The 13,725-nt window shown below is 40.7% G+C and overlaps 1 protein-coding gene across 1 annotated transcript in view; it reads right to left on the reverse strand.

The window, feature by feature from the left end:
• The window catches only part of LOC121706234 (sodium channel protein type 4 subunit alpha B-like), a 108,445-nt gene that overhangs the window by 73,676 nt on the left and 21,044 nt on the right, over positions 1–13,725 (reverse strand). The window contains exons 6-15 of the mRNA XM_042087788.1: positions 12,254–12,339; positions 9,764–9,970; positions 9,447–9,516; positions 9,012–9,153; positions 8,346–8,543; positions 7,976–8,116; positions 7,693–7,762; positions 4,978–5,207; positions 4,677–4,850; positions 3,839–4,195 (exon numbers count right to left, since the gene is read on the reverse strand). Coding sequence (XP_041943722.1) covers positions 3,839–4,195; positions 4,677–4,850; positions 4,978–5,207; positions 7,693–7,762; positions 7,976–8,116; positions 8,346–8,543; positions 9,012–9,153; positions 9,447–9,516; positions 9,764–9,970; positions 12,254–12,339 — 1,675 coding nt within the window. The remainder of the gene's footprint in view (positions 1–3,838; positions 4,196–4,676; positions 4,851–4,977; positions 5,208–7,692; positions 7,763–7,975; positions 8,117–8,345; positions 8,544–9,011; positions 9,154–9,446; positions 9,517–9,763; positions 9,971–12,253; positions 12,340–13,725) is intronic.

Genomic DNA, 13,725 nt, shown 5'->3' on the forward strand with positions numbered 1-13,725 from the left:
GTCAATTTCCGCCATGATGGTTTTTCCGCCATTTTGGATTTCATCAAAAACACTAAAAAGTTTTCACAGGTCATACATTTTGTCCAATCGACACCAAACCTGACACACATGATCTTCAGACCAAGCCTCACAAAAGATACTCCTTTTCGTCTTCGGAACTAAAACCGTTCGCCCGTAACAGCCAATCAAAATTTGCGGCGAAGCCACCAAACAGGAAGTGAGCTCATATCTCAGCAACCCATTTATCTATCATAACCAAACTTTGTACATGGACTCAGGACCCAATCAGGGGGACACTCAAGAAATCTGGTGACCTTTGACCTCTAGGGGGCGCTGTAATTTAGAAACATGCCTTTTGGCCTGTAGCTGCTGTTGTGCTTAGAATTAAAACGCACTAGTGGTGTCTGGTAGTACTGTTGGAGGTCCTTAGGCCGACCCAAGACAACTTGTGATGTCATCGTTATTGATTCGGCCGCCATATTGGATTTAATCAAAAACACGTACAAGTTTTCGCAGATCACAAATTTCAGCGGATCCTCACCAAAATTGGCAGAGACCATCTTCAGACCATGCCTTATCAGTGCATTGCTTTCTGGAACAATTGAAAGTAGCATTCGGCTGTAACAGCCAATTGAAACTTGCGGCGAAGCCGCCAAACAGGAAGTGAGCTCATATCTCAGCGACCCTTGTATGTATCAAAGCCGAACTTGGTGCATGGACTCAGGACCCAATCAGGGGGACGCTCAAGAAATCTGGTGACCTTTGACCTCTATGGGGCGCTGTAATTTAGAAACATGCCTTTTGGCCTGTAGCTGCTGTTGTGCTTAGAATTAAAACACACTAGTGGTGTTTGGTAATACTGTTGGAGGTCCTTAGGCCGACCCAAGCCAACTTGTGATGTCATCGTAATTGATTCGGCCGCCATATTGGATTGAATCAAAAACACATACAAGTTTTCGCAAGTCACAAATTTCAGCGGATCCTCACCAAAATTGACAGAGACCATCTTCAGCCCATGCCTTATCAGTGCATTGCTTTCTGGAACAATTTACAGAAGCATTTGGCTGTAACAGTCAATCGAAATTTGCGGCGAAGCTGCCAAACAGGAAGTGAGCTCATCTCTCAGCAACCCTGCCATGTATCATAACCAACCTTACTACATGAATTCATGATCCCATTAGGAGGACGCTCAAAAAATGTGTTGACCTTTGACCTGTAGGGGGTGCTGCAATTAGCAATATGGCATTTTGATCTGTAGTTGCTGATGTGTTTTATCGATCTTTTATTTTTGGATGTGAAACTGATTGCAACATGTTCCATCCAGTTCATTCTAATGTGTGCGTGCAGGGCGGGGCGGGACGGGCAGGGGTGAATTGGTGGGGGGGATGGCTGGCAGAGGCGGTGGCAATACTCCTGTTACGCCCTGTTTCAGCTCTAAAAAATCAGTTATGTTTGATGTGACACTTGTTGAAAGTGTTGATTGCGAGTGTCTGCTGAGTTTTATCTTGTCGCCGTGGCTACTCCGGCCTATTCTGCTTGGCCCCCTCATTGCTGCTTGCAGCTATATTTGTTGTTATTTTAGTTTCACAAATTCAGTGGTTACCTGTAATGCTCAAGATATACAAGTAAAAAAAAATCACTTTTACTTCTGCATCTGGGTCTTCAATTCAACCTACTGACTGAAGCTGACGGATTTGTATAAATGTTTTTGAGAGCACAGGCAAATTGGTTTGGCATGAGTTTTAATGTAATTCACAGTTCAGAAAAGTTCCATAAACATTTCCAAGTGCAAGTTCAGTGCCATCAACAGTAAGTTTGCTTTCTGATATTTAAAGAACAGAAATGGGTTTGGCATAATTAAAGGGTAGGTAACAGCCCACCAATAGACATTTGAACAAACAAACAGTAAATATCAGTTCAAGTTCTATCATTTAAATGAACAATAACTGATTGGAAGAACTGATTCTTTGAACTAATTGAAAAAACGGCTGATTTAACTAATTGAGAGCAGTGGGAGTTAAGAGGGGCTCAAACATTCACGGCATAGGTGGTACAATTCCCTAGCGGTCATGTCCGGGTCACTCTGGTCAAGGAGGGCCTGAACATCTTCCCTTTGTTCTTCACTCACCGGACAGTCAATGTGAGGAACCACCATCACTCCTTCTCCCCTCACCATTGTGGTCCATGGCAACATCCCAGTCGATGTCTGGCTCCTCAATGTCCTAGAAGAGAAGAAGCAGAATTTTACAGGCTGATAGTCTATCCTTCCAGAATAGGCATCTGACATAATAGTACTTGTTTGCATAGAACAAACCAAACCTACGATCAATTAATGTGTTTTTTCTAATTTAACAAACAGAATATGCACGTTAACCCTACAATAGTTCAGTTAGCCTAATAACCTAATATTAGGCTAATCCAGCCAGACAAGGAGCTAACTAAAGTTAACATTAGCTATTCGCTAGCGTTAGCTATGGTTAACATTACAGACTAAGTAATAACGTTCTAGACTACGGCTAATGTTGATGTTAAGCTACACCAACATATTTCTCAAAAATGTTTCTTTCTCTAATTTAACAAACAGAATATGCACGTTCACCTTATAGTTCAGTTCACAATAGTTCAGTTAGCCTAATGACCTTCTAATTGTTGCCAGCAGCCAGCCAGACATGGAGCTAGCTTCTAACCGCTAGCTAGTCGCTAGCGGTTAACATTACAGACTAAGTAATAACGTTCTAGACTATACAAAGACGACGAATGTTGAAGTTAAGCTACACTAACATATATCTCAGAAACATACTCAGAGATGAAATTTTACACAAGCCACAGTTGCCCGAATTCAGCCACGGGATTCTTACCTTTCTGAAGAAACCTCTGCCCACTGCCAGATGCCGTTGTTGTCTGTCTCTAAGATTCGTCTCTGGTTGTCTTCTTCGACTGAGGAGGGCTGTCAATCAAATTTCACTCTTCAAACACGGCCAATCACAGCAGAGCTAGTACCAAACCTGGTTACCGCCCCCAAGTACAACAGAAATTCACTTCGCGCGAGCAGAAATCAACTTCGAGAGAGCTGAGTGATTTTCGAGTGAGCGCTGGTCAGATTCCTCCTCGCTCGCAGCATATTTTTCCTTGCTCGGGGAGCAGTTTCCTCTGAGTGCGTGCGCGCAGAGAGTATTTGCGCGCTCGCAGTGAATATTTACGAGTGTGAAATAATATAATACGCCCGTATGCATGTTTTATCCCTCGAGTGCTTTATGGCACTTTTCTATCGCCATACATTCACACACACACAAACACGCATGCATGCACACAGGCACACGCACGGATGTACAGGACTGAGCGGCTGTCATATTTTGTACAGCTATGCGGTACATCTAGTTTCCTATATGAATATATATATTCCTATATGTGTGGGGGCAGCCGTGACCCACTTGTTAGCACTCTGGACTTGTAACCGGAGGGTTGCCGGTTCGAGCCCCGACCAGTGGGCCGTGGCTGAAGTGCCCTTGAGCAAGGCACCTAACCCCTCACTGCTCCCCGAGCGCCGCCGTTGAAGCAGGCAGCTCACTGCGCCGGGATTAGTGTGTGCTTCACCTCACTGTGTGTTCACTGTGTGCTGTTTGTGTTTCACTAATTCACCGATTGGGTTAAAAGCAGAGACCAAATTTCCCTCACGGGATCAAAAAAGTATATATACTTATACTATATATATACTATATTGTCTCATCTGTTATGACTATCAGTAAAATCTATTACACTGTTCCATATATCCTTTTTCAGTTTAACTGAATACAATGATAGGAGTGTTGATTGAGTGCTTCCAACTGAACAGACTTACCACCAGTTTACCAATGACTATGACCATCATGTAGAAGACTATGCACATGCCTTGACCAGCCACCTCCATGCAGTCCCACATGGTCTCGATCCACTCTCCGCACAGGATGCGGAAGATGAGGAGGAAGGAGTGGAAAAAGTCCTGCATGTGCCAGCGGGGCAACATACAGTCCTGTCCAATCTTGCACACAGATTCACTGTAGCTCTTGCCAAACAGCTGCATGCCCACCACAGCAAAGCTGAATACGGTGATGAGAAGGATGAGAGTCAGTTTGCCTAGGACACTCACAGAGTTGGCGAGGATACGGAGCACCAGGTTTAAGGCAGGCCAGAACTTTGCCAGTCTGAAGATGCGGATCTGTGTCCAAACCCCAAGCAATTTGGTACAAATCAGTTGTTTTAAAAGTGCTATATAAATAAATGTGACTTGACTTGAAAAATATTCACCATCACAAAGCATGACATTGCTTTACCATAAGCTACTACATACATACTCCTACATACTGTACATAACCACATTATTAGGTGTAATGTGCTTTTTGAAGACATTTTCTGGGTTTAACTCATGCTTGACATAATAGATATGAACTAGACACACACAAAGCACAGCTTGATAGAAAAAATACAGACTTCCAAAACCCTTGGACATTAATGTCCTTTTAAGTGGTTTAATGCAGTTACTGCATCCTTTTTACAACTCGTTTCAATAAAGTGCCACAATGGTGCACACATACAAATCAGTGTGAAGGTAAACTGGAATAATTGCAATCTCGCCACACTGCCAAAGTCAGAGTTAGTAATTTCATGATCCTGACTGTGAGAGAAAGCAATGGGCTCACCAAACGGAAGAGGCGCAGCATACTCAGGCCCTTGACATCTGCCAGACTCAGCTCCAACAGGCTCAAGGTCACAATGATGCTGTCAAAGATGTTCCAGCCCACTTGGAAGTAATAATAGGGGTCCATGGCGATGATCTTGAAAACCATCTCAACTGTTAGAATCCCAGTGAATACCTGTCAGAATACATAAGGTTTACTAATACTTTTCCTACATTTTCAAGCCAGGTTATAGACTGTCATGATGTGTCCATGTACTCAAATTGAGTGTGTGTTTTTGTTATTTTTTTTATTTTTCACTCACCAGGTTCCCCACTGACAGCATATTCTCAAACTCATGAGTCATTGGATAGTGCTCCATGGCCATGAAAATAGTGTTGACCATAATACAGATAGTGATGCCCAGGTCCACAAATGGGTCCATTATCACAAAGTAGACCCACTTCTTAAAGGGAGGACAGCAGTTCCACTTAAGAAAGATGTCTGCAAACTTGTACCACAAAGGGGAACATGGCCTCTGAAGTTCCTCAAGGTCTGTCAACATTTTAAAAAGAGGTGTGTATTTTACACTGCAGAAAGTCTTCTTGATTCTAGTACACAAATTAGTACACAGATTTTCCTTAGAGTAGATTGTTCTTTTACTGTATTGAAAATGATGTTACAGTTTTTCTCAGTTGCTTTGGCACATTTCTCAGATCAGAATGGTAATTCTCAAAACTGTTTGTTCAAACACCATATCATCGTATCACTTGTGCACATCATTGAAGCAGTTTCTCCCCACTTTGAACAAATAGCAATGCTTTCAATTTCATACATCCATGCAACTGATTTTGTAAAAATGTCTGCTGTTTTTTTAATTTTCAATGGCTAATGTCATGTTGGTCAAAATGCACTATACTGGTTCCCTGCTGAATAGACCTACCCACAAAACAAATTGGTCTTTTTTCCCCATTTATACTAGTGGTCAAAAGTATTCTAAACGTTTATCAATTACAGTTCTTCTTAGTCGCTTTGGTACATTTCTTGAAACATCCTTGACATTTGCAAAACAGTAAGAGCATTTCTCAAAACAATTCGTACAAATAGCAAAACACCATGGATTACCTGCAAAAGTCAGTCTCTTGCTCAAATTAAATTCTTAGTTCATATCTCAAAAGTAAATATCTGTGTCAATGAACATGTCAGTGCCATGCCATCAGAATGACATGTCCTTGTGTCGTTGTGTATGGATAAGACAGTCAAATTGCTTAGCATGTTGTCAATATAACAGTGTACTAATAGATGATTAAATGTAATGGATTCACAGCACTAAGCAATTTACGGTTGCTGTGAACAACAGCAGTTGTTTATTCAATTACCTTAGTTGAATATTCAATTACATTTAATCATAGGCTATTGCAATTTAATACCATTGTTAGCTGTTTTTATATTGCCATCATGCCATATCAGTGTAAAATGTAGCTCAAATTAAACTAGAAAATGTAATTTCGAGGAAATTACCAGTGCATGAAAATATAAACATACTGTATATTAGCATAAAATGCAAAACAAACTTGTATTTGGAAACAGTTGGCAGGAGTCATAGTTGATAACAGTTGAAATGGCTGAACAGTTAAATAGTTAAGTAGTTTAAATAGTTAAATTATTTAATAGTGAATTATTGTAGTGAGGACATTTATTTTTAAACAGTTGTGGGCAGAGGAAATAGTTGAACAGAATCTAGTCTTAGGAGAGCCAGATTGTATGGTTAAAGCCTGAGACAGAGTATATAGTTTAAAAGTTGAATGTAGATAGTCTAATGGATGTTGATACTGTAGACAGAAAGTTGAATGGATGTTGATAGGCAGATTGTTTAATGGATGTTGATGGATAGTTTAATGGGTGGATGAGTGAATGGTTTGAAGAGGATTAATGGATAGAAAGTTGGATGGAATGTTCCTTATATCCTTGTAGAATGGAGAGACACAGAGAGAGTTGGCCTAGTTGAGCAGAAAACAGTTGATACAGGTGCAATCAGTTTAACTGGCCCTTTAATGGGTCCTAGTTGAGCAGCTGGAAGTTGATACAGGTGCAAATCAAGTTAATTAGCCCATTGTGATGTCATAGTGCCAATGCAAAGTCTATGGGGAAATATAAGCTTGTTTTTTGTTAATATCTCAAAAAGTATAAAGTGTACAGAAGTAAAAAATACATTCCTCAAGTGTCCTTTTCAAGACCTAAGCTGCAAAGTTTGAACAAAGTTTCAACGTTAAACGGTTGAAGCTGAATTAAATTTGGTAGGAAGAAGAAGAAGAAAACTAATTTTGCATTTCCAAAAGTAGGCTATTAGCAGGGAGTCCCAAAAGTATATTTTTATTAAAAATGTGTGAACTCTGCACTCTGTCTTTGCATACAAAGCTCAAGTTGTGAATATCCTACAAATAATTTAAAGTTCTCAAACTATGAAAATTTTATGAAGTGCTGAAGTGAAATGACCACCATTCTAACTTTCACTCACCTGATGAGAACTTTGTGAACTCTTTGTATGAACATTTGAACGAGTGAATAAAAAATAGAAATAATTATCCCAGAAAGTCCCAGAAATATGACTTGAATAGAAGTTAGTTAGTTATTAACAATTAATTGATAAACGTTTAGAATACTTTGAGCACTGATGCAGTCAGCATAGGCTTCTTACATTGTTTGTAGGTAGGCCTACACCAGTGGACAAAAAGAGTATTACATGTGTACTGTTAAGACTCGCCAAAGTAGAGAATGAATGGGGGAAATTGCGGAGGTTATAGTTTGACGATGTCGTACTCCCGTGCGGACCGGATGCTATATACCATGGACATGTTTTGGGGGGCCACCCAAAATGAGGGGGCGGCCCGTAGTTTGGGGACCACTGAACTAGATAGATACAGATAGATAGATATAGACAGATATATAGATAGCCAGCCAGCCAGATAGAGATAGATAGATATAGACAGATATATATCTAGCCAGCCAGCCATATAGATAGAGATAGATAGATAGATACCGTCCATGGTGTTTTCCACTGCTATCACTGCACTGACAGCACTGGTTGTCGCCTCTTGCATCCCTGGCACCTAAAGTCAGTGGTGGGTGAAATACATAAATCCTGTACTTGTGTTTGAATTTTCTCTTGAGTTTAAGTACAAAAGTACTTGTCTTCAAATTTACTTCAGAACCAAAAGTAACAGTACAGTCGATCAGTCACATACAAGGCAAAGACAAGCAATGCAGAATTTAGGTCTAGGCTGGATTACTGTTTCTCCTAAAAAAAAACATGTGTGTCTCACCTCCTCGTCCTTTAGGGCTGTCTTGACCTCTCCATCCTTGCCAAGGCTTCGGTCATCATCAGTATGCTCATCCTCTGTCCCTCCACTCTTATTGTACTGATTCGACAGGGGTATATTGCTGGCAGCTATTTTGCCTCGTCTCTGTCATGTAAGCATATTTACCAGTCACTTAATGTTTACTTTATAATAAATTATCAGTTTATTTTTTTGAACCTTAAATGGTTCTGAAGGAAAGCTTTCAGGGTGTTTACAGCATAGATTTGGGTCATATCTACAGTATAAGTTTGTGGCAGATCAGAGTCCTTTGCGGCATCATGTTTGTTAAAGGAAAAGTAAAATAGGAGTCTCTATTTTATCTCTGACCCCTGACCTCAGCCTCCTGATTCTTCAGATGCTCCAGAATCATAGCGTACTCCTCCTCCTTCTCTTTGGCCTCAGCAATGGTAGCATCATTCTGCTCAACATACGCCATGGCAACCACTGCCAGAATGAGGTTGATGAAATAGAGAGAGCCAAACAGCATGATCATGTAGACGATTGTGTAGGTTTTTCCCACTGCACGGAGAGTCTGTAAGTCAATTATATTAAGAGAAGCAGTAAGAAGATTTGGCCTAAAACTAGTGGGGTCACTACCTAAAACAGCCTTGCAAACACCAAAAACAGCACAGTTAGCACTAATAAAAGTTAGGTAGCATGCTAACTGGATTTTCTCACAAGCTTGCCTGAACATGAACCACAGACCTACACTGAGGAGAAACTGGATGGCTGATGGGTATGATCTGTCCTTCATATGAACACACACAATCAGGACAATTATGAATTTGAAGATGATGATTAAACTAGCTTCCTGTAAAAACCTCAAAGAAGTGGCATACTGTTCCTTTATTTGTCACTGGCTTTGCACATGTAGAGGGACTGGAAAACAGATGACTGACAAACGAAAAAATCCTTTCTTGCATTGTTTGGTTTTGCCATTTATTTGTAAGCAGATGGACATATGTACTGTTACTGAGCCTGGACTTGTCTTAAAACTAACCTTCACAAAAAGATCCTCCCAGAAGTCCTGCGTCATCAGACGGAAGGCAGCCAGGAAGGCCCAGCCAAACGAGTCATAGTTTGTGTAGCCATAGTTTGGGTTGTGTCCTGCCTTGAGGCAGTTGTATCCTTCAGGGCAAACACTGGCAAACAGAAAGATAACATCACACTTCTAAAGTAAATGCAGACAGTATACAGAAACCACCTAAACTAATGTACAAAAGTGAGAAAAGAAAACATAATGAAAACATAAAAAAAAACATAAATCACTACCAGCACGACTACCAGATAAATCATTATTCTGCATCCAAAATCTTTAATCAGGATGACAGTGTGTCATATACTGCCTGAACTGTGTTGTTCTTGAATAATGAATGAATAATGTTCTTGGATAATGTCAACCTACACTGAGACAGCATGAGAATGAGACACTCACCCACTGTCTACTGTACTGTTTCCACAGAGCAGCGCGTCTAACTGACCCGGCAGGAAGTAATGGTTACTGGCTAGACAGTGAAGATTTGAAATTCAGAAATTCAGAAGATTCATTCAGTGTGATTCATTTAAAAAAGAAAAACAAATTTTATTAACTATTGATTTACATGCACTGTACTGCCCCTGTTAACTGGAGGGTACATTTTCACTTTTAGATCATATTTAGTGAAAATACTCTTTCTGACTATTCTGACTATGCATATACATGCACAGGATTGTAAAAATGCCCCTCATATTTTATGAGTGGTGACTGAATACCATTGTTGAGGTATGCCCCATAGTCGAAGTGCTCATTTGTGCTATTGAGATCCAGAGATGGCCATATGACGCACTTCTGCTGCAGGTTGCCCATGAATAATTGGAGGCCCAGCATGGCGAAGAGAGCCAGACCAAACAGCATGATAAACATTGCATCCCTTAACTTCTTCACAGACTGGATCAGTGCGCCAACAGTGGTTTTCAGACCTGTAGACAAGATTTCAAAGGTTACATTAGGTTTCAAAAGACGTTGGAGGAATAAAGAGGAAGGAGTTATGTTGTTGAAGGAACCCTTTACACATCAACCTCATACATAGCCCCACATCATCACATACCCTTCACCATACCTATGCCCATAGATTGGTATGGTTTTATTTCAGTAAGCCTAATCGCTGGTTTGATTTGCATTGAGAGATGATCTTATAGAAAGTACCCTATGCCAATCTCTAGGTATGGTGAAGGGTATGTGATGATGCGGGGCTATTTTAATTCCAAAGGCCAAGTGAACTTTATCAGGATGCATAGTATCCTGGATCCATGAAATAATACTGACCTTTAAAAATCAAAATCTGCCTGCCTCTATGTGAATTTAACATAGGAGTGTATATAGGCTACTTATGCCCCCTGTATTTTAAGGAAGAACATTTATTTATTTACTACACATTATTCATTCCCAAAGAAAATTGGTGCAGTTAAAGGTTGTATTTTCCCTCATTCATCAAGCTGGATGTTAATCTATTGGGGAATAGCGGTTTTAGCTGGAAACACCAAAAGCTCAGTTTTTGATAGATAAAGCTGAAGGTGCCGATCTTTCATTCTGGCTGAAATATCCTTAAGGCATGCAGAAATCCGATGGGAAACGCTAGAGTCATCAGGTGGTTAAGATGGGTAAAGTTGAGTGTGGTCCGCATAGCAGTGATAGTCAAATCCATGGGAGCAAATGGTCTCACCTAAGGAAGTGGTGTATATAGTATAAAGTTCCTTTGGCCTTTGGATTTAAAATAGCCCACATCACATACCCGTCACCATACCTAGAGATATCATGGTTTTATTTCAGTTAGCCTAATAGCTGGTTTGATTTGCATAGAGCTATTAGGCTAACTGGAATAAAACCATGATATCTTTAGGTATGGTGAAGGGAAGGTGAAGGGAAACTAGATGTACCGCAGAGCGGTACAAAATATGACCGCCACCCAGTCCAGCACATTTTTTCCACAAAAATAAATCACGCTGAAAGGCCTATATGATTCTAACTGTCTCACTAAATTGCATTATCCACACTCAATTATCACTGGTATCTGCTAGACAACAAGTACCAAAACATGATTAGTTCATAGATTTCACATGTAAAATTCATTTTATACAACCCCACCTCCATCTTGCCTGTTCATAATTCTGAGAAATTCTTGAATTGTGTGGGTGTGTGTGTGTGTGTGTGTCGGTGTGTGTGTGTGCTTGTGTGTTTGTCTGCGTATGTGTGTTTGTGCATATGCATGCATGCGTACATATGTCTACTGTGTGAGTATGTGTCATACGTATGATTACTGTGAATGTATGTGTGTGCGTGTGTATCTGTTTATGCACATGTGTGCACATGGAATGGGTTAACATGACCCCTGTAGGCAAACATACGGAAAAAATTGGTCATCCTAGGCCCTACGGTTCTCAAGATATTCACAGAAAACTGTGTCTGCCCTACCCTCCTTTCGGGGGGTCCAGTCCAGCGGGGGGGCTACAGATCAAAACGAAAAACAACGGTTCCATGCTATCCATGTGGGGTTACATGCCCACCAAGTTTCGTGTACCCTCCTAGGCCCTACGGTTCTCGAGATATTCACAGAAAACTGTCTCCGGCCACCTACAGGCCAGTTGGTGTATAGTAATATAAATTAATTTATTGTGTGCCCCCCCCCATGAACGGAATTCCACGAAACTTGGCGTGCATTTAGAGGGCGTCATAATGATCCTACACTTCCAATTTCGTGCAGTTTTGACTATGTTAGGTCACAGATACCTGCGATTACAACACCTAATTTTTACTTTTTTGTGTTTAACTAGGTGGCGCTATACATGAAATGAGTGGTTATGGAATGGGTTGACATGGCCCCTTGAGATCAACATACAAAAAAAATGGTCCTCCTAAACCCTACAGTTCTCGAGATATTCACAGAAAACTGCGTCTGCCCTACCCTCCTTTTGGGGGGTCCAGTCCAGCGGGGGGGCCACAGATCAAAACGAAAAATGATGGTTCCATGCTATCCATGTGGGGTTACATGCCCACCAAGTTTTGTGTACCCCGGTCTTTCAGTGTCCCGGGAATCCTTGACGGAAATTTGGACATGCGAAAAAGAAAAAGAAAAAAATCTGACTAAACCTATATGACCGCCGCTTCGCTGCGCGGCGGTCATAATTACATTTTACGTCTCAAATGGGTTTGTAAATAAGTGGCTTATTAGTGTTTTCTGCCATGACCGCCATACCAGCACATACCAGGAAATAGAGGGATAATTTTCAAGACACGAAGAACTTGGAAAGTCCTCAGCACAGGCACATGATGAGCAAACTCAATGATGCACCTGTGGATACACATAGAACACAGCACTGGTTTTTTAGAAGAGCTTACATATAAAGCATTGGGCCTGAAACATGCATTTCGACTAGTTCACAAGCTCACTCCAAACTGAGCTCAAAACCTGAGAACCCTGTATCATATGACATACATATAACTTCTTACATATTCTTACATATACTGTAACTTTGTGAGGTTTTGCTTTACACTTAGGGGTACACTTTCTTGAATTAGGGGCCTTAACTTTGGTGTTTTGTTGGGGCAGGAGAGGGTCATGAGAGTATATTTCGGCAGGAAAATATAGTATGTTGTTACACAGCAGCTATATTAAAGGCCCCCTATGCAACATTTTCAACTGTTTTAGAAATCATTGTGATGGTTAAATGACTTGTTGTAGCGAGAATGGCGGCTTTCCCTATTCCCCCTACCATTTCCTTGCTGAAAACCAGCAAGCACGCAACGTTCCGGGAACATTCCCTAAAGATTCCCTGAAAGTCACAAAAAATAAACCTTTAAAAGACGTTCTGGGAACATTCTCTAAAGGTATTGTGTACCTTCAAAAAACGTTCCCAGAACGTCCCCTTACTGTTTTTGTGCAACTGTCAGGGAACCTTTAGGGAACGTTCCCTGATTGTTATTACAGGTGCGTAGCAAGCGTGGGGGATGTGGGTGTTATAACGTACACACTTTTGCTGGAACACGATTCTATCCCCCACACTTTTTGTCAGATTAAAATGAAAGTAAAATATGGAAATAAACGCTCCCGTAAATAGTTGGAACCGTATCTACCATAACGCACAGACAGACAGACACAAATAGGTCTGTTGATTTGACTGAACGGTCATCCAGCCAATCACATCAAGTTAGCAAGTGAAGAACCAGAGCCGCTCAGATCAAATTCAAAGTGTGCGTCTTTCAAGGCAGTGCTGCTGCTTGGGTCTGCATTATAACGTCTGCAGTGAGCAGATTTCAGGTAGAATTGAAATGCTAATTGTTACCGCATATGCTAATTTAGTAAACCAAAATTCACTGTCTGACTGACAGTTTTTGTCACAATGTAGAAATGCAGGGAGTCAAAGCACTTGTTTTTTCTGCAGAAAGACCTTTGGCTATTGTTCTCAGTTCCATTTAACATCTTGATCTGATCTCAAAACATAATTTCCGAAATGATTCATATAATGAGATATGGCTCCATGTAGGGTAATATCAAATAGCAGGGCTCTACGCTAACATTTTTTTTCAAGAGCACTTGTGCGCCCAAGTTAAAAAATTTAGGAGCACAGACAAAAATTTGGGCGCACAGTCAGTTCTGTACTTAACTTATAAATAATCTAACATTTTACTGCAGCTAACAGTTAAACATGCCAGTGCACCAATTGCGAATATTAAGAAT

The sequence above is a fragment of the Alosa sapidissima genome, chromosome 3, assembly GCF_018492685.1.
Source record: "Alosa sapidissima isolate fAloSap1 chromosome 3, fAloSap1.pri, whole genome shotgun sequence".
Classification (NCBI taxonomy): domain Eukaryota; kingdom Metazoa; phylum Chordata; class Actinopteri; order Clupeiformes; family Clupeidae; genus Alosa; species Alosa sapidissima.